The following is a 21,750-nucleotide window of genomic DNA, read 5'->3' on the forward strand; positions in this document are numbered from 1 at the left end:
ATTTCAGAGATATACAAGTCATATGTTTTGTTATTCCATGTCAAAAGTTGTTAGCTCCACACTACATATCACATAGAATCAATCTATACATCACAGGGTTGTTCCATCTCGCCGATCCCGTTGGGCTTGACTCCCCTGGCTCTTCTCTTTCCTTCAGAAAGCACATTACAGTACCAACAAAATCAAACAATCCATGTCTCAGAAGTTCCAACCTCTCAGAACTTTCCATAACCGAGAAGCCAAACTTCAGTCCAAGTTGCCACATCCTTTGCCAAAGCCGGTAAGACCAATCTACGAACTCACCATTACAGACATTTTGCTTCTCCAACTCATCCATAAGTACTCTACACATCCCACTTCTCCTGTCATTACACTCTCTAGTCAGTGTCGCCAACAAAGGGATCTCAGCTACATCTTTGCCAATTCTCATTGCCACCACGGTGATAGGCTTATTGTGCCTCTCAATGGAAACCGTGTAAAGCCTGCGTCCCACACCAAATGAGTCTTTGCTGAATATCAATTCCTCAACAAGGTCTCTCCCAGAGAAATGGTCTGGCTGTAGGCTTAAATGGCTTATGAAGCATCTCAACAGCAGAATCTAGCTGTAACACATCGTCATTAGGAACTCTCACCAAATTCCAGACCAAACTTTCGTCGCCTACTTATGCAATCTTAGTTCCTTAGAGTTTCTGAAGCGCTGAAAAGACTCTGCTGCATTATTCACTACAGAACCATGGTCTACACAAATCAAGAAAAAGCTCGGGTGGTAGAAGACATTTTTGGTGGCGTCTTCTACGGCGTTGCTCACAAGTCAACAACATGCTGGTTCCTGGTTCTCCTTTTGTTGAGATCTCGGATCCAATCATTCACAAGCAGTAACTAAAGAGTTAAACCACTTGCCCTCGGGAGATTTGTAGCGCATCTCTCGTGACGTCCCTTTGGGAACATGAGCGAAACGCCAACCAAGAGCAGAGAGATGCTTCTTCGCCTTCAACGAGAAATGGTGAGTTCCTTTCGTCTTCGTCTTTCCTTCTTCTATGATGGACAGCCATTTCCAGAGTGATCATGGGTTGCTTTCCGCTTCTACAGTGATGAATTGACATGAATCATCCATCTTCGTTAGAATCTTTCCAAGAACATTTACGTATGATAGTTCTTTTTTTACTATGTAGGGTTTATGAGACGTCTCCGTTCATAGGGTTTATTTATATGTTGAGAACAAATGAATATTTTCATTACATTTACATTCGCTTTTTATATCTTCATTACATTTACATTCGCTTTTTATAGTTTCCATTTTCACTTCAGTTATTTTGCATGAGATATATATATATATATAGCATGGTCAAAAGAATCGGAACCAAAGAACCGAACCAGAACCTAAACAATCTACATATTACATTAAAAGATATGGAATATGTCAAATTTCACAAAAGTTACCAGAATAAATTAATACATATATCACCTGAAAACAATTACAAATTGTTTTAGCTAAAAAATTTAGTCTGAAGAGATCCTTCATGCAAAATAAAAGTGAATAAATATATGTCAAAGAAGATATACCTTCTCAAAAAGAGGCCACAAATTAATCTAGCTATCACAATCTTTATTGGTAAATGCCTCTTGCAATATGGCGAAATTTTCTAGTGATTCATTTTGTTGTAGTTCCATTTTAGACTACTTCAACACAATAGAATACATATATAGTGCAGAAAAAGTAAAAAGAGATGAATTTTTTTCATAAATTAAAACCAAGACAACAAAAGAATCTAAATATCTATGAACTATGAATACTAACTTGTTCTTCGAGATGTGTTTCTTTTAGGATAGTGTAGAATTTGTTCTTCACAAGAACTTGAATACAATTATTATAAAAAAATGATTTAAATATTGTTTAAACAAACACTGCAAATATTGCGCTTCAGTGATGAGAATAGAAGCATCATTGGCATGTGTATTAGCTTGGATAAGTTTTGCAAAGGCCTAATGTTTATTTTGCATATTTACTTTTTCCTGAATCTTCCATTCTTGTCGTCTTTCAACTTCATGAAATCTCTCACGTATTTATGTATCATTGATCATTTACACCTACAATAACAATATTAAACTTTAATATATCACTCAGCTCTCATCATTATTGTTTCTCACTCAAGTCTTACATATGATATAATCCATATAGCTATAGGTGTATTCGTTTAATCAATGATAAAACTAAGTAACTTATTTACCTCATAACAAACAATACTTTTGTGCTCGGCTCAGATATTATACTCAGTTCGTTTGAAAATGTGAAATGTTTAAGATATAAGGTATGTTCAACTTTTAAGATAATTTTTAAATTTAAATTTTTATAGATTATTTTAACTTGTTGGATTAATTTTAATTTATAGGTGATAAGTAAAACAATTTTTTTTTAATATGGTATTGTTCAAACAAGAGAATACTCTTGTGATGGGCTTTACTGTCACTCGGCCCAATAAGAAGCCTTTCTTTGATGTAAAAAGCGGTAGAGAGAGAGAGAAAGAGAACAAGCCACGTGTAATAATCAAGTCAACCGTCTCCTTTCCTATTCGCCGGCGACACACACACTCTATTTGAGCGAACCCGGTGGTGAAAATGTCATTCGATCTATCTCGTCTCTCCCTCACCTCCTCGCCTCGTCTCTCGTTTCTCACTCACACCGCTACTAAGAAAGGTAAGAATCTCATGAGAATTGGATGTATGGGGTTTGTCTCAGATTCTAGATTCTTTCGACTCTGATGATGATGATCCAAATGTTCCGTCTTTGCTCAATTGCTCCTTCACAGGATTCGTTAGGTGTTCGATGAAGTCGTACAGATTATCTGAACTTAGTTTCTCTCAAGTTGAAAACTTGAAGGCACGCCCTCGCATTGACTTCTCTTCCATTTTCACCACTGTAAAGCTTTCTCCTTTCTTCTTCTTCTCATTGCTCGAGCATTTTCCCACTTCTCTTATCCGTATGACGTGAGCTTGTTTGCTATTAGGTTAACCCAATCATCGATGCTGTTCGTAGCAAAGGAGATACTGCTGTCAAAGAGTAAGTTACTCTGAGTTTTTTATATTTGAAGTATTTTAGATGGAAACCAATTTAAGCTTTGCTTCTCTTTCAGGTACACTGAGAGATTTGACAAAGTCCAGCTCACTAAAGTGGTGGAAGATGTGTCCGAGCTTCCTATTCCCGAGGTAGTGGATTGACAAACGTTTACATACGAATGCTCTATTTCATGTGTGTAGTAAATGAGGTTACTTTCTGTCGTTTGTATTCAGCTCGACCCCGCAGTTAAAGAAGCGTTTGATGTTGCGTATGACAACATTTATGCCTTTCACTTGGCCCAAAAGTCAACCGAGAAAAGCGTTGAGAATATGAAAGTAAGTCGGTTTGGTAAACCTGTTGGCTACTTAAAGTCTTCTTCGCACTGATCTTCACTCGCTCGTTTCGTTTTTCTTAGGGTGTCAGGTGTAAAAGGGTGTCGAGATCTATCGGTTCTGTAGGTCTTTATGTGCCTGGTGGAACAGCTGTTTTGCCATCCACTGCTTTGATGCTTGCAATTGTAAGCTCTTTTTACTTTTTCTCATTCTTCTTGTAGTTCTTCAATAACATGGTCTTTGTTTTTTCTTTCTAATTTCTTCTCTCAGCCTGCTCAGATTGCTGGATGTAAAACAGTTGTCCTCGCAACTCCACCAACTAAGGAAGGAAGCATTTGTAAGGTAGCACTCTAGCTGTTTTTCTTTTCCTGGGGATATTCAAACATTACTCACCCTTTTTTTTCATCTATCTTGTTCCTGAGCTGATGAGTTTGTTTTGTTGTTGATGCAGGAGGTGCTGTATTGTGCCAAGAGGGCTGGTGTAACCCACATCCTTAAAGCTGGTGGAGCGCAGGTGTGCTTATGTTAGCCTTTTCGTATATGTTTTCATGCTGTCTATATTTTTCAGATTTTGAGAATTTCCATTTTTTCCTTTGCAGGCTATAGCTGCCATGGCCTGGGGGACAGATTCTTGTCCTAAGGTATAAATAGGGTTTTATAATATGCCTCAGTAGCGTGTGTCAAACATTTTCCAGCCAACCACACATGAACATGCTTTGGTTGTTATTGGCAGGTTGAGAAGATTTTTGGTCCTGGGAATCAGTATGTTACCGCTGCTAAGATGATTCTTCAAGTAACGTTCCTCTATTACTTTTTGGTCCTAACTTGTTTAGACTACTACTCTTTATCATTATGAAAATCAGAAACAAAAAAAAGGAGATTATGAATCCTATTGATCGAAATTTTTCCTCTCATATTGTTTTTGTTTTTCTTGCTTCAGAACAGCGAGGCAATGGTTTCGATTGATATGCCTGCTGGCCCTTCAGAAGTTCTAGTAATCGCTGATGAACATGCTAGTCCAGTTTACATTGCAGCCGACTTGCTTTCTCAGGTATTCCTCTCTCGCTGGCCATAAAAATGAAAGCTACAATTTAATCTTTCAGTGTGTAGCCGCCCAAGGTTTAACACATCAGGATGAGTTTGTGTCGGCTTTATAACGTGGAACTTCTTTTTGGGTTGAGTTACCTGCAGGCTGAGCATGGTCCAGATAGTCAGGTTGTTCTTGTTGTTGTAGGCGACGGTGTAAATCTCAAAGCCATCGAAGAAGAAATTGCCAAACAATGCAAAAGCCTTCCTAGAGGAGAGTTTGCTTCGAAAGCTCTAAGTCACAGCTTCACAGTATTCGCTCGAGATATGATTGAGGTACCCTCTCTTTTACTGTCACACCTACTATTACTAACTTAAAAACAGCATATGTAAGATCACCATTTGTTTCTTAATCCTCCAGGCAATAACTTTCTCAAACCTGTATGCACCTGAACACTTGATCATCAATGTCAAAGACGCTGAGAAATGGGAGGGGCTGATAGAGAACGCAGGTTCAGTTTTCATAGGGCCGTGGACTCCAGAGAGTGTTGGTGATTACGCGAGCGGGACAAACCACGTTCTTCCAACGTACGGGTATGCGAGGATGTACAGTGGCGTCTCCCTAGACTCTTTCCTGAAGTACATGACTGTACAATCCTTGACAGAAGAAGGTCTGCGTAACCTTGGTCCGTATGTGGCCACTATGGCTGAAATTGAAGGTCTAGATGCACACAAGAGAGCCGTCACTCTCAGACTCAAGGATATTGAAGCCAAGCAGTCCCAAACAAAGTGAATGAATGCCTGTTTTCATATTCAAACGAGTTGAAATTTGTTTAAAGTGTTTGAAGATATAATAATAAGAATAATGTAAGAGATGTTGTTACACTCTTTATCATAATCTGGATTTTCTTTCAGTATTGAAATTTGAATCCTTTCACACAGTGGGATCCCACAAATCTTTGTTCTTTACAACAAGAGACTTAAAGATTGTACAGTAAAACTTCAAGAGCATTAAAAGAGAAGTGCTAAAAGAATGATATAATCTCGTTTTGTTGACTAGTTTCTTCTAGCTCAAGCTGGCAAAGGTTCTTCGAGAACTACAGAGGGCAAGGAACAGACCAAACAAAACATGTCAGGGATTAGTATTCGCAAATCTAAAAACACCATCTCAGGGATTAGTATTCGCAAATCTAAAAACACCATCACAAGGAAAAGAAGAATAAAGGAAAGACCTTTTCTCTTTGTGGCTGATTCAGCTGGTGTGATTTCAGCATTGGAAGCGATGGGTTTTCTCGTTGGCACATCTGGAAGATCTATCTTCTCAGATTCTTGGGGCTCCGTTGTAGGCACATCAGGCATCTCATCAACAGCAAGCTTTAAACAAACATACATCATCATGAATCTATCTCTCTCCCTATATGAAAGATGATAATAAACAAGTGTGTTTCTCATTTGACCACCGAAACATACCTGACTTTCTAGGTTGTCAAATTCTGCTAATATCTCTTCTTCATCCTCTGCTGATAGTTTCTCTCCCAAAATAGCATTCAACTCCTAATATCCATAACATGTCAAAAGTCAGAATCTTTGACAACATGATAATACTATACATTGTGAAAAGAGGAGACTACAAACGCAGCACAACAAACGATAGATACAAACAAAAACTATCAAGTTTGGACTCACATCTTGATAGGCTTTAGCATCAGCGGTATCATCCATAAGCTTTTGAACATCATCAAGATCCACTTCGCTTTGAATGGCTTTAATAGCACTGCTACCCTGCTTTAAGCTCTCAAACACGGCCTTTTGCTTGCTCGTAAGTTCAATATCTGCCAACTGAGTCACACGAAAAGTTTGAGCTATATGTCCTTGACAAAAGCCACATCAAATGCATCAAAAAGAGACGAGTTACTTGCTGTTCAACATTAAGGAGAGAGAAAGAAAAGTTTACTTACTTGCTGTTCAACATTGATGACCCATTGATCAACTTGCTTCAACAAGTCTTCTTGCGTCCGTTTCTTCCTCAGTGCTAACAAAGCCCTCTCCTTTCTATTTTCTCGGATTAAGTCTCTTGCAGCTTGCTTCTCAGCTTCTATTACTTTCTCAAGCTAATTAGAGAAAAATGGAATCAGCCAAAAACTCAAAAAAGCTTGAGCCTTTGTTTTACTACTAACAATCAAAAACCAGAGGCATATATCTAAACTCTAATTCACTGTTCCTTAAGACTTTGGGAGATTCTAATGAAACCAAGACCACAATGGTTTTAACCTATTTGATCTAAGTTTCCAAAATTAAAACAAAAAAAAGGAGCTAAGATTGGGATGGAATCGAAAACCTGCTGCTGGTATTGGCCGAGCTTGCGTCTCTGGGTTTTGAGAGAGAGAATGGCTCGATCAACGTCCGTGATCTGTGGTTTCTTCACGAACATATTCCCCATCTTTCTTCCCTTTTTGCAATCCAACTATAAAAGCAAGATATCAAAAGATTCCGATGAACAGAAAGAGAGAGATTGATTAGTCTCCGAAGAACGAGGCCGATTTCTCAATCAAGTCCTCCACAATCTCTCGTCTCGTCTCTCTCTCTCTCTCTCTCTCTCTGCGCTTTTCAGTTGATCAATAACAGAAGAAACCAAAGAGAAAAGCCAGAACCGGATCCATAAAATCTAAATCGAACCGATTTAGATGGTTTGGTTTGACCGATAATTAAAAATCGAACCGAAGTTATTATACAGAACGCGTGATACGGCGAGAGGAGCGCGGGACCGCAAACGCAGGTGCAGCGTCCCGGCCAGGTCGGTTAGCTTCTAAAAGAAACCGATCGGTTTTGGTGAATTTAAATCCTTTGGCTGGTTTAACGCTTCAAGGTTAACGCTTTAGCTGGACTTAGGATATACCTAATCTCCACACTAATCACGGCGACAATCCAAACAGAGTGGTGAGTGTCTCTCTGTTCCAACGTTGGACTTTCGTTTAGGTTTTAGTGGGATAGTTTTAGAGTCCGTACATTCATTGATTTGAGGTTTCAACTAATGATGACAGAGGAGCTGATAAAGTTGGTTAAGGATGCCTCACAGAACACGGCCATTGATGGGACTGTTACTTTTCACAGGAATAAACGCGGTTCTGGTGCAGACCATTACTCCAGTTTATGACTTTGTCTGCTTCTTGCCTTACTGGGAGAGACGGGTATGTACGTCTTAGAGTAAACTTTAGAGACATATACAATAGGAGAAATAATTTGTGCTAAAGTAGTTATATAATATTTTCTTGGTATAATTGTTCATCTCCAAGTAACATCGAAATGTGTATTACTTTCTCTTCACTTTACGTTCTTGTGGCTGAGAAATTGTTTTCTATTTACTAAATCTTGAGGACTATAGATCAGATCTAACTAGCATTAGCATTGATTTGCTTTGGCTGCATTATCAATTAATATATGTGGTTCTTACTAAAAGATAGTAATAAGATGTGGTTGATGCTAGCTATCTTATTTAGGGCTATTTCTGCACTTTGAATCATTGATTGCAATTGCTGTTTACCCTTTATCGATTTTATCACGGACTACTGAACTCAACTAATAAGGTATCATTTATTTTGTCTAAAGAGACAACGAATCCGGCAGGAGCTTCAAGCATCTTCATTCTCAGTTGGCACATACTCAACACATAAAGCTACTAGTACTACTCAAGCATCTGCTAGATGATTCTCTCCAGGTCATTCATTTTCTGTCTTTCACGTTACAATCACGAGACTCCCAAAGTAGTAAAGCTTAAAGATAAACTGTCCTGTCTACAGATAGTTTCATCGCCCATCCAAATATTCACATGATCTTCCCCATATATACCTCAACACCAAAAAGGTTAGGACATTTTGCTTGCAGCCCTTGAATGTTAGTTAAACTCTACCCCCTTCTGTCTTTCGATAAGATGTTATGAAGAACCAGAATCGGTCAGTTACACTTGCCAAAATAATAAGTCCAAGAAAAACGTGGTTTAAAAGTTTGAAACATTTAACCAAAAAAAAGAAGCTCGAGAGACGTAAATATACAAAGACTAACTCCGCCCATGTGGGTGTTGGTTTTGACTGTGTACTTTGTTCATCGACAAACTTTGACATGTACTCACCTCAATGTTTTTAATGCTTTCATGTGCATAAAGTTTGTTAGTGTCACAACAATAATAGTTAAAACTTCATCTCAAGCCTAAATTATTGTAAATATTAGAAAGAATAGATAAAGATAATGCAAAACATATGTGTTGTGTGATGGAGACGAGCCCATTTTGGAAGAGGTCACAACAAATGTCGCAACTAGAGACTATCTTGATAATCTAGAGTTGTGTCTTTTTGACTTTAATGCTATAATCGGACAATACATATGAATCATGATGTATCAGGCAATGCAATAATGTCTTTGTTCAATAATTTTCCTAACTAGAGATGTGACAACTTGTCACTGACAGCATATAACTCGTGTTTAAGCCGATGTGATGATATCCTGTGGATATTTGACTGTATCCATAGTTGCAATACTTTAAGGTTATGTGTATTCCTATGTAATGAAACATCTTGTCACTCGTGTAATTTCATTGACCATTCAACAAAACGCAAATATAAAAGATAATTTTCATTTTCATTTGGATGTTTTAGGTTTTTGTATTTATGGAATATACATGAGTAACTTGAATTGGTTTGTTTGATCTTAAATTTAACAAAATGTAGCAAGAGTTACTTTTTTCAGAAAAAAAGTGATACATATTTTCAGGTTTATACCTTGATCGCTAATAAAACAAGGATATTTAGAAATGTAGACAAAACTAACTGAATGTCATTTGGAACTCACGAAAAATATTGACTAGCTTCTACACTTCCACACGTATGCACAGTGGCGGACCCAGCTTCCAGTTTTAAGGGGGTCAGAAATTGGGCTTTCGCCCACGTATTAACTAAATTACAGAAAAATAGTCATAATGTGGTGTCAAATAGGTTCGAAGCACGGAAAAGGTGTGTCACTAGGAGAGGAAAATAGCCAACTGAGCTGCTGAATCTACGCTGTACATAGCTGAAACGTCAATAATATATATTTAACCTGTGTCATGTGACACACTATTCCGTAACGTAGGTCCGCCTCTGCGTATGCATGACTCATACGGTCTTATAATCTATATGCGTTACGCGTGTGAATGGCCAAACATGTTCACAAAATTTACGATCTATGTGGTATCACTGATCCTGCATGTGTGTGATGAGCAACATGAATTAATGAAATGGTTTATAATCATAGAAATTTGGGACTGATCGAATGCATACAAATACAGCTCAGTGAAAACAGAATCTCACAAAGAAAAGTTGAGCACTATGACAAAAGTCACAAAACAAACTAACGATTGAAAGCTGAAACGTAGGAAAACGTCAAAAGGTTAAGCAAACAAAAAAAAACGTGATTTACTTCTTTAATTTGTTACTCTTTGACGTTTTTGTCAAAAGGAATAAAGACTTCAAGAGTTTTGAATCTTTAATACAGTAAGGAAACGTAAAGTAATAAAAGTAAAGTAAATTAGTTGAACGAGTTCTAAAACGTTTTGTTGAACCAAAAAAAAAACGTTTGTTTTCGTTTTCAAATTTCACATTAAAATCTGGAAAAAGAAAAAAAATGAAACGGACGAGAGAGATCGTTAATGCGGAGAGAGAGAGAGGTAAAATGGAAAGAAACGCTCAATTAAAAAAGTATAGACTTTATTACCCGGTGATGTTCGTATTTGGAATTATCATGGGATGAGGGACCCCTCTGCAATTAAAGCCGTTGTACACGACAAGGAAGGGGAGACCAGATTAATTACTGTGCGGTTAAATAACAAAACCATATACTAGTAGTATCTAATCACTGTACAGTAAAAACACTCTTTAGTATTTATTACTGTCATTATGCGCTTAAATAAATAAAAAGTATAAATAAATAAAAAGAGCGTTAATTTTTTTTGCAAATTTAGACATGTGCAAAACCACCGGCCATGGCGCCTTTATTACCAACCATCTACTACGGATAGTGAAAGAGAAGCTGCAAATTTTCCAAAATTTTATCACAACAAAATAATTAATATTTTTTCTTTCATATTAAAAGGCAAAAAAAAAAAATCTAAGGGAGAGAGACTGTGATCGATGGCTGAGGAGGAGATGGTGGCTGTTGATGTTACGGCTCCGCCTCGTACTGTTCTCATCATATCCGCCGGTGCTAGCCACTCAGTTGCTCTGCTCTGTATGTATCTGATACAACACTCTTTTTTCTTTGTTTCCACTGCTTTGTGTCGGTGGTTACGAAGGCTAAGCTATGGATTCTTCTCTTGATCTGATCGTGTAATCTTTTTTGTTTGAATATTTGAATAGCTGGGGGCATTGTTTGCTCATGGGGTAGAGGAGAGGATGGACAGTTAGGACATGGAGATGCAGAGGACCGACCTTCTCCCACTCAGCTAAGCGCCTTGGACGACCACCAAATCGTTTCAGTTACCTGTGGTGCTGACCACACTGTTGCTTATTCTGAATCACGCAAGGAGGTCTTCAGTTGGGGATGGTTTGTTTCTTCTCAGAAAATCTTTTTTTTCTTTTCTTTTGTTTCACAAGAGATTCTTTGATGTATTTTGGAATGATATGTTTACTGGCTAGATTTTTTTTTTTTTAATAGTACATTCATTTGATTTATTTTTTTATTTTATGAAGGGGTGACTTTGGGAGATTGGGACATGGGAACTCGAGCGACTTGTTTACTCCACTGCCTATCAAAGCATTGCAAGGTATTCGTATAAAGCAGATTGCCTGTGGGGATAGTCATTGTTTGGCTGTGACTATGGATGGAGAGGTGCAGAGGTATATATTCTAGTCTTACCTTTTCTTCTTCACCCTTATATCAGAATTTGATTACCTTGTTGTGTTACTCTTACAACTTGCCTCTTTTGTTTTCCAACATATCTCTTTTGACTTTTCTGTATATAAAAAGCTGGGGACGCAACCAGAATGGTCAACTTGGTCTTGGTGATACTGAAGATTCTCTAGTGCCTCAGAAGATTCAAGCCTTTGAGGTTTGTCATTCTCTTCTTAGTGTTACTAATTAAGGATCCACAACTGGTGGAGATACATTAAAAAGCTAGCATATGTAGGATTGGTAACTTATAGGGTCTAAAAATAGCTATCTGCAAACACAGATATAAGGTAAAGTCTGTTGATAATTGAAGATGTTAACTATATAGGAGACTGTAAGTTTATGTAATTAGGTTGGTTAAGCCAGAGTGTTACAATCAACACTTGGAAATTTGGTGCAGGGAATACGAATCAAAATGGTAGCAGCTGGTGCAGAACACACTGCTGCGGTTACAGAAGATGGTGATCTTTACGGATGGGGATGGGGACGATATGGAAATCTGGGATTAGGTGACCGCAATGACCGCTTGGTCCCTGAAAGGGTTACCTCTGCTAGTGTAAGAAATCTATCAAGACTCCTGCTACTTGTTTAAACTTGCATTTGAAAATTTCAATGAGAGCCCATATATGGTTACAATTTGTAGGGTGAGAAGATGAGCATGGTTGCTTGTGGATGGCGGCACACAATAGCAGTGTCTTATTCTGGAGCATTGTATACTTATGGATGGAGCAAATATGGACAGTTAGGACATGGGGACTTTGAAGATCACCTTGTTCCTCACAAACTTGAAGCGCTGAGCAACAGCGTCATCTCCCAGGTTTACCCTAGGCTTTAAATTTAAACTATGTATATGTACATCTGAAACATCAATCAGATGGGATATAATATTTGGATAATTTTCCTATTCTAGCTGCATGAAGAAAGTAGTCAAAGTTTCTGATAGTTTACCACCTGCTGAAGAAGATTTATTGCTCAACATCTTCTGAACCTTTTTGGGGTTTTTTTCCCCAGATTTCGGGAGGTTGGAGACATACAATGGCATTGACTTCTGATGGGAAACTATATGGATGGGGTTGGAATAAGGTCAAGAATGTCTAAACCTTATTAAAGTTTCTCAATAAGGTTTCAATAGGATAAAGCTTCTAATGTACTTTCATTTTAGCAATGCAGTTTGGGCAAGTAGGAGTGGGCGATAACTTAGATCAGTGTTCTCCTTTGCAAGTTCGCTTTCCCGACGATCAGGCATGGCTTCTTTTCTTACAAGACTTTAGCTTGTCATACATCTTTTTCTAATCTAATATATACACAAATATCTTTGTGGAAATTTTTTAACAGAAAGTAGTTCAAGTCTCATGTGGATGGAGGCATACATTGGCTGTGACTGAAAGAAATAATGTATTTGCTTGGGGAAGAGGTACAAACGGACAGCTCGGAATTGGAGAGTCCCTTGACAGGTAAAAAAGTTGTAATCATCTTATAGATCTCTATGTTGTGTTTCAGTTGCATATAGGTCTTTTTGGTTTTATGAAAATAACACATTGAAGATTTTGACTATTGATCATCTTCTGTGTGGTTTTTATAGGAACTATCCTAAGATTATAGAAGCATTGAGCGTTGATGGAGCAAGTGGACAACATATAGAGTCTTCTAATTTTGATCCATCTTCAGGTAATTAGTTAAAAATAAATCTCTTCTTGAAACGGGCAAAAGTTAGCTAAGCTAATTTTTTCAATTGCTCTCCATTGTCTTGTATTTGCAGGGAAAAGCTGGGTGTCACCGGCAGAGAGATATGCAGTTGTTCCTGATGAAAAGACAGTAAGCTTCTATTTTCTTCTTTCTTCCCAGATACATTATCCAAATACATTACATTCGTTTTTAACAAAAAAAAAAAAATACATTACATTCGTCTTAGCAGATTATAGGTGTTTTTCTTTTGCATGTGCAAACATCAGTAAATATATCAACGATGCTCTTTGGTTTGAAGACCAATGATGAAGCATATATATATATGTGTTGATAAACTGATATATTGGTTTATGTATGTATGTCAGGGTCAAACGGATGGTTCAAGCAAAGGCAATGGAAGTGATATGAGTGTCCCCACAAACTGATCTCAAGCTTGTGTTCGATTTTGAGTTTTTCTTCTTCTTTTTTTTTCTCATAAGCTTTTTTTTTTAACGATCTCTACTGGGTTGTACACTACGTACGTCTGGCCTAGTTTGGGATTCGCTTCTTTTTTCTTGGTCGTTTTTGTTTAGTTTGTGTTTTGTTACTCAAACTCCAGTGTCTCTTTATTTTAACCATAATAATGTCTTACGAAATATGTGGTTTTTTCTTACCATTTCACTTTCTGATCATGCATATGTTCCATGTTCTATATATTCTTTTAAGCCTCCCGACAATTAGATTATCTAATGAAGTTTGGAACTAGATAAACTAGTAAACATGTCATTATATTCGTTAAACATTCCTAGCTATAATTTTTTAAGTGCATCGTTGACAATCTTCTATCTGAGTGGATTCTCTTCAAAGAGCAACCATCCAAATTGCTGCTTTGAGTGTTTCTCTTTAATTATGTGTCGGGTTACTTTTTTCAGTTATTCGAAAATTGATGTCACTTAGATAGATTCGATTCCATGTATGTTTTAGTACCTTCATTTTTTTTCCAGTTCCATGTCACATCTTTTAAACTTTCTGAAGATTCTTCCTGTCTCCCCCTCGAGTGTCTCTTCCCACATTTTCTTATTTTGTTGTATTTCTTTTTCATAAGAAGAAGCCAAGAAAAAAAAAAAGAAGAAGAAGCCAAGAAAGTGGTGTAGAAATTTTCTTTTCACCGACATATGTTCTACAGTACGCCAATGTTAAGTTTAATTTGCTTTATTTAAATTTTGAAGAAGAAAAATAACACATGTGTATGTATGTTTATCACTATGTATTATATGTATTATATGTATTATATGTATGTTCAGTTTATGTGTCTTATCAAGTCTCAATAGTTTGTTTCTTTGAATGGATGTGGTTGACAACAAGTCAAAATTAACAAACTTCACGTCGATTATAAATTCACAACATATGATATGTAAATGAATTACGTAAAGATTAAATTATAAGAAAACAAAGAAGCTTTAACATTATTCACATTTCACCAAAATGAAATATGTATCAGTTTCAACGATCAAATATTGTATATCGTTTGTTTCTTTCCTCCCTTTTCTTCATGATCATCGGTCATGGTACCCTTTTGTTTAATAAGTAGTCTTGAAGGGCTTGTAAACCTTAAGATCAAGCATTACTCCGACGACTGAGCCAACTCCAGCAACCACTGTAACCACCAAACAACCACAGCTCAACATCTGCAGACAAACCCACTTCATACTCCCCCTCTCAACTTTCCTCTGTTTTATATACATCTCCACGGGAAAATAAACCGTCAAAGGCCAAAACGCTAATGCTCCCAATATCCCCACGACGTCGTTGAAAAACGGCATAAGCATAGATATCACGGTGGTCAAAACCACAAAACAAGACCGGAAAACTGTTCTGAAAACGTTGACTTTGTACGGTGACCTAATTCCAGGGAACCTGATTTCGAATTCCTTGGTTACCAAGTCACTGTCAGGAAACCTAGCTGCTGCTTGTTTTTCGACAAATGCGAAAATAGGCTGAGCAAAGACTTGGTAAGCTCCTACGAGGTGGACAACGATGGCGGCGTTGGCCACGTCGAGGAGCCAAAACGGGTTGTAGAAACCGAACCCGGTTAAGAGGTTTCCTGGTGCAGCATCTCCGAAAGCAGCGTAGCCCATGCAACCACACAGCATGTAAAACGTAGTCGTCACGGCGATGCTTATTCTTGTGGCGTTCTTCATCGTTTTTGATTCAGCTGGTGGAGATCTTACCGTGTCTTGAATCTCGATAAGGACAACAGAGTATGAATAAGCAAAGGCAATGTCTCCGAGTGCTTGGAACGTTCTCCATATCTTCTGTGTCTGAGTCACTGCTCCGATGCTTATTCCAGTGAGACTTCCCTTGAAGACTCCATTTGCTGAAACCCATTAGCACACACTGGTTTGTTTGTAGAATATTTTTTTATAAAGAATCTTATATAGAAAAATCTTCAAAATAGTACTTTTTAATAATTTACCATAAAAATAGCATCTAATTTTTTTTTTCAAAATAATATTTATTAAATGACTAAATTACTCCAAACGTTAAACTTCATCTTAATTCCAACTCTTAAATACTAAACCATAATCACTAAATCCAAATGTTATATGTTCTTTTCAATTTTATATAATTGCTATGTTGTAAATTTGTCTTTTATGTGCTATTTTGATATTAAAATGTCATTTTATTGCTATTTGAATGTATTTTCATCTTTTCTGAAAGTTTTAGATGTTTTTTTTCTGATAATTCGGACCCCGAATGCGAATACCCGACTAATCTCCTAGGAGGCGATCCACTCGTGAAGGTGAAGGTGAAGGTGAAGGCGAGTTAGATATCCACACTGTCTCACAAATAAATCTAAATCTAAGTGATAAATTTTGAATCCGCTGCGTTTAGCACATTTCCGAGTCCACTGTGCCACTCGGTCACAGCCATGTGGTTAGATGTTTTTGTTATTACCTGCAACTTGAATGATACCGAGAGCTAAACCGATTGCAGAGTATGTGAAAGACATGATGGCTGCAACTGTGGAAAGCCACCAAATCTGGTGGAAGTCTTTGATCGTAGAGAGCAAGATCTCAGTCACACCAAACATGATCATGTACGGATTGCTTGACATGTGACATGGGTTCTTCCCTCCGCTCTCGTGGAAACAGTTGGATCTCTTGATAGCCCTAAAAAACACTAGACTTTTAGGGTTTTGTCTAATTATTTATATCAAAAGAAACTCCTTTTTAGAGACACTCACATCATGCTTATAGATGATGCGATAGTGTACCCGATCGTGGTACCGAAAAGATTCAAGAACTGCATCAGACCGCAAATCTTGAACCTAAACCCACCTATCATAACACATAACCGGACAGAATAAGGCATAAGAAAGCAAAGTAGAGCAGAGCTATGCTGCTTTACAAAGAGTATCATTTTACTTTTTTTTGTTGTTACACAAAAATATATGTAAATTCAACATTAGTATTAGTTAAAAAAAATTTTGATTTAATTTTACGTGTTTTAGAAATTATTAGTTGAATAAATATAATTTCCCTAATTATTAAAAACATAACCGAATTTTGTGGAGAAGTATCCAAATAACACTCTTTTATAAAACATAATGAATGGTTTATAGTACCGAGGATTGATTGGACAGCATCCATGTAAGTATAGTTTCTCTTTCCGGAAACAGGATCTCCGGTTCTGTAGCAATCACTGAGAAGAGTGGTAGAGTAGTAAGTGACAAAAGAGAACAATAACATCACTGCAGGACCAGCGATCCAACCTAGTTGACCTATGGCCCATGCCAGCGATAGAACACCAGATCCAATTACAGCGGTTAAAATATGCGCACTCGCGGTCCAAACCGTCCCTAAAAAAGATGCACATTCAATTAGTATCATCGCCTGACTCTTATTACGTTCTCTCTAAGCTAGAATCAAGTAATCAACCATTACATAAGTTTATTGTTACTTTTACCTGATCTCTTAGGTCGACCATCATCATCGAAACATTTGAAAGCTGGCCGAGGAACATCCATCTAGGTTTAATAAGACGTCAAAGAGAATCAAAATATTAGTTCGAAGAACTGTTATAATTAACGTTATTTGGCGGTAAATACATTCTAAGAGAGAGAGAGTAGTATAGTGCCTCTTGATTTTTTTTTTTGAAACTTAGTGCCTCTTGTTGTTGAGCCTTGAGAGATTAAGCAATAGACAAAGAAAGAAATGCAAAGGAGATGCACGGGTGGTAAGAGCAATATTGCTGCTGCATTTATGATTGTTTTGGGTCATCATAATTTATAAGCCATCAAAAGTGGAGAGAAGAATCTTTTCTTATTTCTCAGGTACACAAATTATTATTTACAGGTAAGATATGTGAATTTCGACCACTTTATATTATCGTTTGCATGATATGCTTATTGCTATTAAGGGCATCCACCATGTCTATATATGATCTGAACAAAAATATAACCGAGTTAAATTTGTTTGTGGTGCATATTTAACATAAATTTTAAAAGAAAAACAGTTTGGTACTTTGATACTAAACATCAAATTTGTGGTTCTCTTACTCAAAATATAGGCTATTAATATAAATATTCCTCCAAAAATATGGGTATATGTTTGTCAAAAAAGGGTATATGATCAATATTCACAGTATTCTTACATGCGAGTATGTACATCAGTCCTTGTACATAAATAACCGGATGCTGATAGGGGTGGGTGCAAGGCGAGTACTTGCATTTTTCCATATATTTGATACTCGCCTTGCCTTGAATGAGCAATGAATTTTTAGACTTGGTACTTGCCTTGTCGGAAACGAGTACTTGTTATATCGAGTACTTGTCGCAAAACATGTAACTTGCAAGTTACTTGCCTTGCTCGATTACTTAATAGTAGGGTTGAGCATATGAAAAGTATCCGGGATTTTTGCCATACTTATAAGCCGACTTGCTTTCTTCGGATAGTAAAAAAATTGCCTTATATTTGTATTTGCTAATACCAAGTCCTTAATTAAGCGAGTATTCGTCTATATATGAGATACTTGCGAGTAACTTTCTGTACTTATACTTGCTCACTTAACTTAAAATTTTTGTATTCGAGTCTTTAAAATATAAATTATGTTTCAATGATTTTATGGTTAGGTGATTGTCTATATTTATACTAAATTTTTTTCTGATTCTTATGCTACACCAATGTAAGATAATATAGCGTAAAATTTGAAATAAAAGAGAAAATTATTTAATCCCACATGTTTGATATTAAATAAATATTAAAGTAGATGAAATAATAATGTAAATGTTACAATATATTTTGAAAATCAAGTAACGGGTCGAAACGAGTCAAATACCTAAAATAATTTTAAGCCTTGTTACTTGATTTGCACTTGTAAGTATTTAAAATTATTAACTTGTTACTTGCCTTGATTAAAACGAGTACTTGTATTTACGAGGCAAGTACGGAGCGGGTAACGAATTTAAGGCGGGTAACGGGTATTTGTGCCCAGCCCTAGATGCTGAAACTTTTGTCATAAGTTATACATATTGCAAAGCATTAATTGCATGTGCCGGATAATGAAAAAGAAAACTACTAAAAGTATAGTGTATAGTTTTCTTCTTCTATCTCTCCCATTCTTTGTGTGCGAGTGATATAACGTGTACACTTCTTCTCAAATGTTTTCATTCTTCTCTCCTCCACTGCAAATATCATATCATAGCTCAATAGATCATTCATCAAGGATTCTTGATTCGCAAACAGGGTCGACATTTCGAATTGTTTTCTTTTGCTTCGAGAATTGAACATTCCGAATACTTCGTCCTACTAATGCATGTGATTGAATGGGTCGATCAATTTCTGATCCTAGCTATTTTTACATCGCAGATGATTAAGTCTACTGAATGATATGTATTTAGTTAAGAATACTATATAACATGATCTACGAAGATGTACTGACATAAACATATATCACAACTCACAAGCGAATAATATTGTCTTTCGTTTAAACGTACAATATGTATATAAGTATTTCAACTTGAGAGATTTTTAAGATTTATTTTGATTCCTCCATTCTTTTAGTGAAAGATGCGTAAAAAGAAAAAGAATCGAATGCTTGTTTTACACGTCCACGGCTCCACACCCTGGGGTTCGACCTAATCACTCATATTAATTATTAACAAAAGTCATTCTTACTTCAATTGCTTCCGAGTAGTAGGCTATATTAAGAACTAAAGAAATATATATACACTAGACCAACAATCTTATTGGTTTAAACGAACAAAAGAAAAGGGAAAATGCATGATCAGAAGAGAATAGAATTTGTCATGCAAGTGAGCTATTATCTAGCATTTAACATTTTAAAGAGTATCTTTGATGAACACTTTCGAGAACTCCTTTTGAATTCCAAGATTCTCTTATTTTATTTATTATATTCACATTTACATTCCTAAATTTGATAGTTTTATATATAATTCGAGATCCATGAACGGAATATTGTCTGGAAACATGAGGTTTTAGTTTAGAGGGAACATGTTTTTAAACCTACAAAAATTAGGTAGTTACATGACTCCTGTTACACGAAACTTTAGGCTTCGTGTTTTACTTACACGAATCTAACACTGATAGCGGCAAACTTTACACATCCAAACCTGTAAAGAGTTCAAGTTATGTCAAAGTTATCCGAAGAAAATAAAATATAGCCCACAGAATCTGATTTATCTTCGACAAATCATTTTTATGACTTTAAAACGGATGTGAGAATAAGACGACGTTCGTTGTCCCATTCACATCATTGTTTTTTCTTATCAGAAACGTAATGCTTGAATGGGTTAGTCAGGGTGAAACGTAGGCCTGGGCAGAAATTAACTATACCGAAGAACCGCTCCGGTTGGCACCCGGTTAAGCCGGTACCAGTTTGGATTGGGTTATGTTGAAATCACCGACTGGGCCTCAAATCGAAGTTACTATGGACCTCGGTTCGGATCGGGTTTTATTGTAAGTTACTATGGGCTTCCGTTAGGCCCATTACCCTTTAGTTTGGGGTTAGCCGTCGAGACACGAGTTCTTCACTTCTTCTGTTTCCAAGACAGAACCGTCGACGGCGATTCTTACTTTTCGCTTCGTCTCCTTCACTCAGTGCATGCTTTGTCTAATGCATTCAAGTACCACTTGCTTTTCGATTCGTATTCCTCCATGGAAGCTCTATATAAACTCCTCTTTCCCCATGGAAAGAACCATATCCAAAGTTTCAAACTTCTCAATTCGTATTCTCCATTGTCTCCTCCTTCTCTAATCTCTGCAGTCTGCAATTCAATCACTTACAATCTCTTGCCTACTGATTTGATTCTTAGGTTCGTATTACAATCTCTTATACTTTCTGTAATTCGATTATTATGGATAGTATCCGGATAGTAGATTGATTCTTAGTCTTTGATGGTCTTAGAGTTCTTCTCTTACCTACTGATTTGATTCTTAGTTACTGATATGCTTATTGTATGTGTGTGTTCAGATGGGTTCTTCATGCTTTCCAGATGAAGACGACGTTGAAGAAGTGATGAATCTTGCTGAAGAGAATGCCAATGACAATGGACAAGAAGCTGATGAAAGTACAGAAGTCGCTACAGAAGTTGCTCCAACTCCTGATTCAGGAAAGAGGAAAGATGCCCCAGAATCAAGTACAGCTAATGGAAAGCCATCTAAAGAGCTCAAAGTCATCCTTCCAAGATCTTATGTGTGGGATCACTTCACCAGGACTAAAGAAGACAGAAACAAGTGTTTTTGCCACTATTGCAAGAAGTTATACGGCTGCAAATCTAAGTCAGGGACTTCTAATTTGACCAAGCATTTGTCAGCCTGCAAAGAATACCAAGCTTACAAGGAAAACAAGTCTCAGCAAGTGATCAACGGAAATGGAACAATGCAAGTTGCAAAGATAAGTGAGCCTATGTTCAGAGAGGCAACAAATGAGATGCTGGTGTTAGGGGAGTTGCCACTGTCTTTTGTGGAAAGTGTTGCCTGGAGACACTTCTCTTCTCGAGTCAACCTCTACCGGCCTCATTCAAGGAGAACAGCAAGCAGAGACATAGTGCAGATGTATGTGAAGAAGAAGGCTTTGCTGAAGAGCTGGATTAACTCAAACAAGCAAAGGGTGTCTCTAACTACAGATATATGGGTTGCTCCAAATACAGGTTTGTTTTTGTTTCTTTCTCATTTTATCTGATTTAATTATGTTAGTGTAGTAGCATATCTGATTATTATTTGCTATTAAAACAGGTGCAAGCTACATGGTGATCACAGCTCACTTCATTGATGCATTTTGGATGCTCAAGAAACTGATCATCGGCTTCAAGTATGTCTCAGATCACAAGGCATCAACAATTGCTAGTACTCTACTAGACTGCCTGGCTGAGTGGGAGATTAAGAAGGTGTTTTGTGTCACTGTGGACAATGCAACAGCCAACACTCTGGCTCTGAGAAAGTTTCAAAGAGATTTTAGCTTGGTCAGCAATGAAGCATTTGTGTTAGATGGAGACTACATGCATGTCAGATGCAGTGCTCACATCATCAACTTGATTGTGAGGGATGGATTGCAAGAGGTATCAAAGAATGTGGAGGCTATACGCAATGGTGTATCCTATGTTAGGTCATCTCATGTTAGGCAGAGGTCGTTTGAGCTGAGGGTTGATTCAGGGAAGCTGAAAAGAGGAAGTCTCACATTGGATGTGAAAACCAGATGGAATTCAACATACACAATGTTGACAAATGCCCTGAA

At 37.1% G+C, this 21,750-nt stretch overlaps 5 protein-coding genes and 1 long non-coding RNA gene across 6 annotated transcripts; 3 read left to right on the plus strand and 3 right to left on the minus strand.

Annotated features, from left to right (window-relative positions):
- Positions 1–61: 61 nt before the first annotated feature.
- Positions 62–1,181, minus strand: LOC108858776 (increased DNA methylation 1). The gene is given in 4 exon segments (XM_018632649.2): positions 62–245; positions 247–299; positions 302–556; positions 558–1,181. Coding segments are annotated over 4 exon segments (801 nt in total). The 5' UTR covers positions 867–1,181.
- A 1,351-nt stretch (positions 1,182–2,532) lies between these two features.
- Positions 2,533–5,330, plus strand: LOC108863392 (histidinol dehydrogenase, chloroplastic). Its single transcript, XM_018637803.2, has 13 exons — positions 2,533–2,695; positions 2,808–2,917; positions 3,006–3,058; positions 3,132–3,204; positions 3,289–3,390; positions 3,471–3,572; positions 3,658–3,729; positions 3,839–3,901; positions 3,987–4,028; positions 4,121–4,180; positions 4,328–4,438; positions 4,579–4,749; positions 4,835–5,330. Exons 1-13 carry the CDS (start codon positions 2,617–2,619, stop codon positions 5,204–5,206), a joined length of 1,410 nt encoding a protein of 469 aa, XP_018493305.1. The 5' UTR covers positions 2,533–2,616; the 3' UTR covers positions 5,207–5,330.
- On the minus strand, positions 5,302–7,042 carry LOC108863393 (vacuolar protein sorting-associated protein 20 homolog 1). The gene is made up of 6 exons (XM_018637805.2): positions 6,752–7,042; positions 6,372–6,524; positions 6,100–6,252; positions 5,884–5,967; positions 5,646–5,787; positions 5,302–5,510 (listed from the first exon to the last, which is right to left on the minus strand). Exons 1-6 carry the CDS (start codon positions 6,851–6,853, stop codon positions 5,485–5,487), a joined length of 660 nt encoding a protein of 219 aa, XP_018493307.1. The 5' UTR covers positions 6,854–7,042; the 3' UTR covers positions 5,302–5,484.
- A 163-nt stretch (positions 7,043–7,205) lies between these two features.
- On the plus strand, positions 7,206–8,994 carry LOC130495087 (uncharacterized). The gene is made up of 4 exons (XR_008934366.1): positions 7,206–7,350; positions 7,455–7,601; positions 8,020–8,128; positions 8,211–8,994. It is a non-coding gene; the product is annotated as an uncharacterized LOC130495087 (long non-coding RNA).
- A 1,479-nt stretch (positions 8,995–10,473) lies between these two features.
- Positions 10,474–13,669, plus strand: LOC108856543 (ultraviolet-B receptor UVR8). The gene is made up of 12 exons (XM_018630374.2): positions 10,474–10,668; positions 10,797–10,983; positions 11,130–11,276; positions 11,407–11,488; positions 11,729–11,884; positions 11,972–12,145; positions 12,340–12,411; positions 12,499–12,570; positions 12,664–12,782; positions 12,911–12,996; positions 13,088–13,143; positions 13,380–13,669. Exons 1-12 carry the CDS (start codon positions 10,572–10,574, stop codon positions 13,437–13,439), a joined length of 1,308 nt encoding a protein of 435 aa, XP_018485876.1. The 5' UTR covers positions 10,474–10,571; the 3' UTR covers positions 13,440–13,669.
- A 682-nt stretch (positions 13,670–14,351) lies between these two features.
- On the minus strand, positions 14,352–17,284 carry LOC108861528 (amino acid permease 4). The gene is made up of 6 exons (XM_018635408.2): positions 17,134–17,284; positions 16,963–17,023; positions 16,622–16,855; positions 16,241–16,334; positions 15,952–16,166; positions 14,352–15,370 (listed from the first exon to the last, which is right to left on the minus strand). The coding sequence occupies exons 2-6, from the start codon at positions 17,021–17,023 to the stop codon at positions 14,574–14,576; spliced, it is 1,401 nt and encodes a 466-aa protein (XP_018490910.1). The 5' UTR covers positions 17,134–17,284; the 3' UTR covers positions 14,352–14,573.
- Positions 17,285–21,750: the final 4,466 nt, after the last annotated feature.

Source organism: Raphanus sativus, chromosome 5 (genome assembly GCF_000801105.2).
Source record: "Raphanus sativus cultivar WK10039 chromosome 5, ASM80110v3, whole genome shotgun sequence".
NCBI classification, from domain to species: domain Eukaryota; kingdom Viridiplantae; phylum Streptophyta; class Magnoliopsida; order Brassicales; family Brassicaceae; genus Raphanus; species Raphanus sativus.

Excerpts from the sequence above, each read along its gene's own strand:
- LOC108863393 (XM_018637805.2), bottom strand. The coding sequence starts at position 6,853 with ATGGGGAATATGTTCGTGAAGAAACCACAGATCACGGACGTTGATCGA. Across the intron at positions 6,525-6,751 it reads TCGGCCAATACCAGCAGCAG|CTTGAGAAAGTAATAGAAGC; the intron begins GTTTTCGATTCC and ends TTCTCTAATTAG. Across the intron at positions 5,511-5,645 it reads ATCAGCCACAAAGAGAAAAG|TTCTCGAAGAACCTTTGCCA; the intron begins GTCTTTCCTTTA and ends TGCCCTCTGTAG.
- LOC108861528 (XM_018635408.2), bottom strand. The coding sequence starts at position 17,023 with ATGGATGTTCCTCGGCCAGCTTTCAAATGTTTCGATGATGATGGTCGA. Across the intron at positions 16,856-16,962 it reads TGGTCGACCTAAGAGATCAG|GGACGGTTTGGACCGCGAGT; the intron begins GTAAAAGTAACA and ends CATCTTTTTTAG. Across the intron at positions 16,335-16,621 it reads TGCTGTCCAATCAATCCTCG|GTGGGTTTAGGTTCAAGATT; the intron begins GTACTATAAACC and ends GTGTTATGATAG.
- LOC108856543 (XM_018630374.2), top strand. The coding sequence starts at position 10,572 with ATGGCTGAGGAGGAGATGGTGGCTGTTGATGTTACGGCTCCGCCTCGT. Across the intron at positions 11,885-11,971 it reads AAAGGGTTACCTCTGCTAGT|GGTGAGAAGATGAGCATGGT; the intron begins GTAAGAAATCTA and ends TACAATTTGTAG. Across the intron at positions 13,144-13,379 it reads TTGTTCCTGATGAAAAGACA|GGTCAAACGGATGGTTCAAG; the intron begins GTAAGCTTCTAT and ends TATGTATGTCAG.
- LOC108863392 (XM_018637803.2), top strand. The coding sequence starts at position 2,617 with ATGTCATTCGATCTATCTCGTCTCTCCCTCACCTCCTCGCCTCGTCTC. Across the intron at positions 4,029-4,120 it reads GGACAGATTCTTGTCCTAAG|GTTGAGAAGATTTTTGGTCC; the intron begins GTATAAATAGGG and ends TGTTATTGGCAG. Across the intron at positions 4,750-4,834 it reads TCGCTCGAGATATGATTGAG|GCAATAACTTTCTCAAACCT; the intron begins GTACCCTCTCTT and ends TTAATCCTCCAG.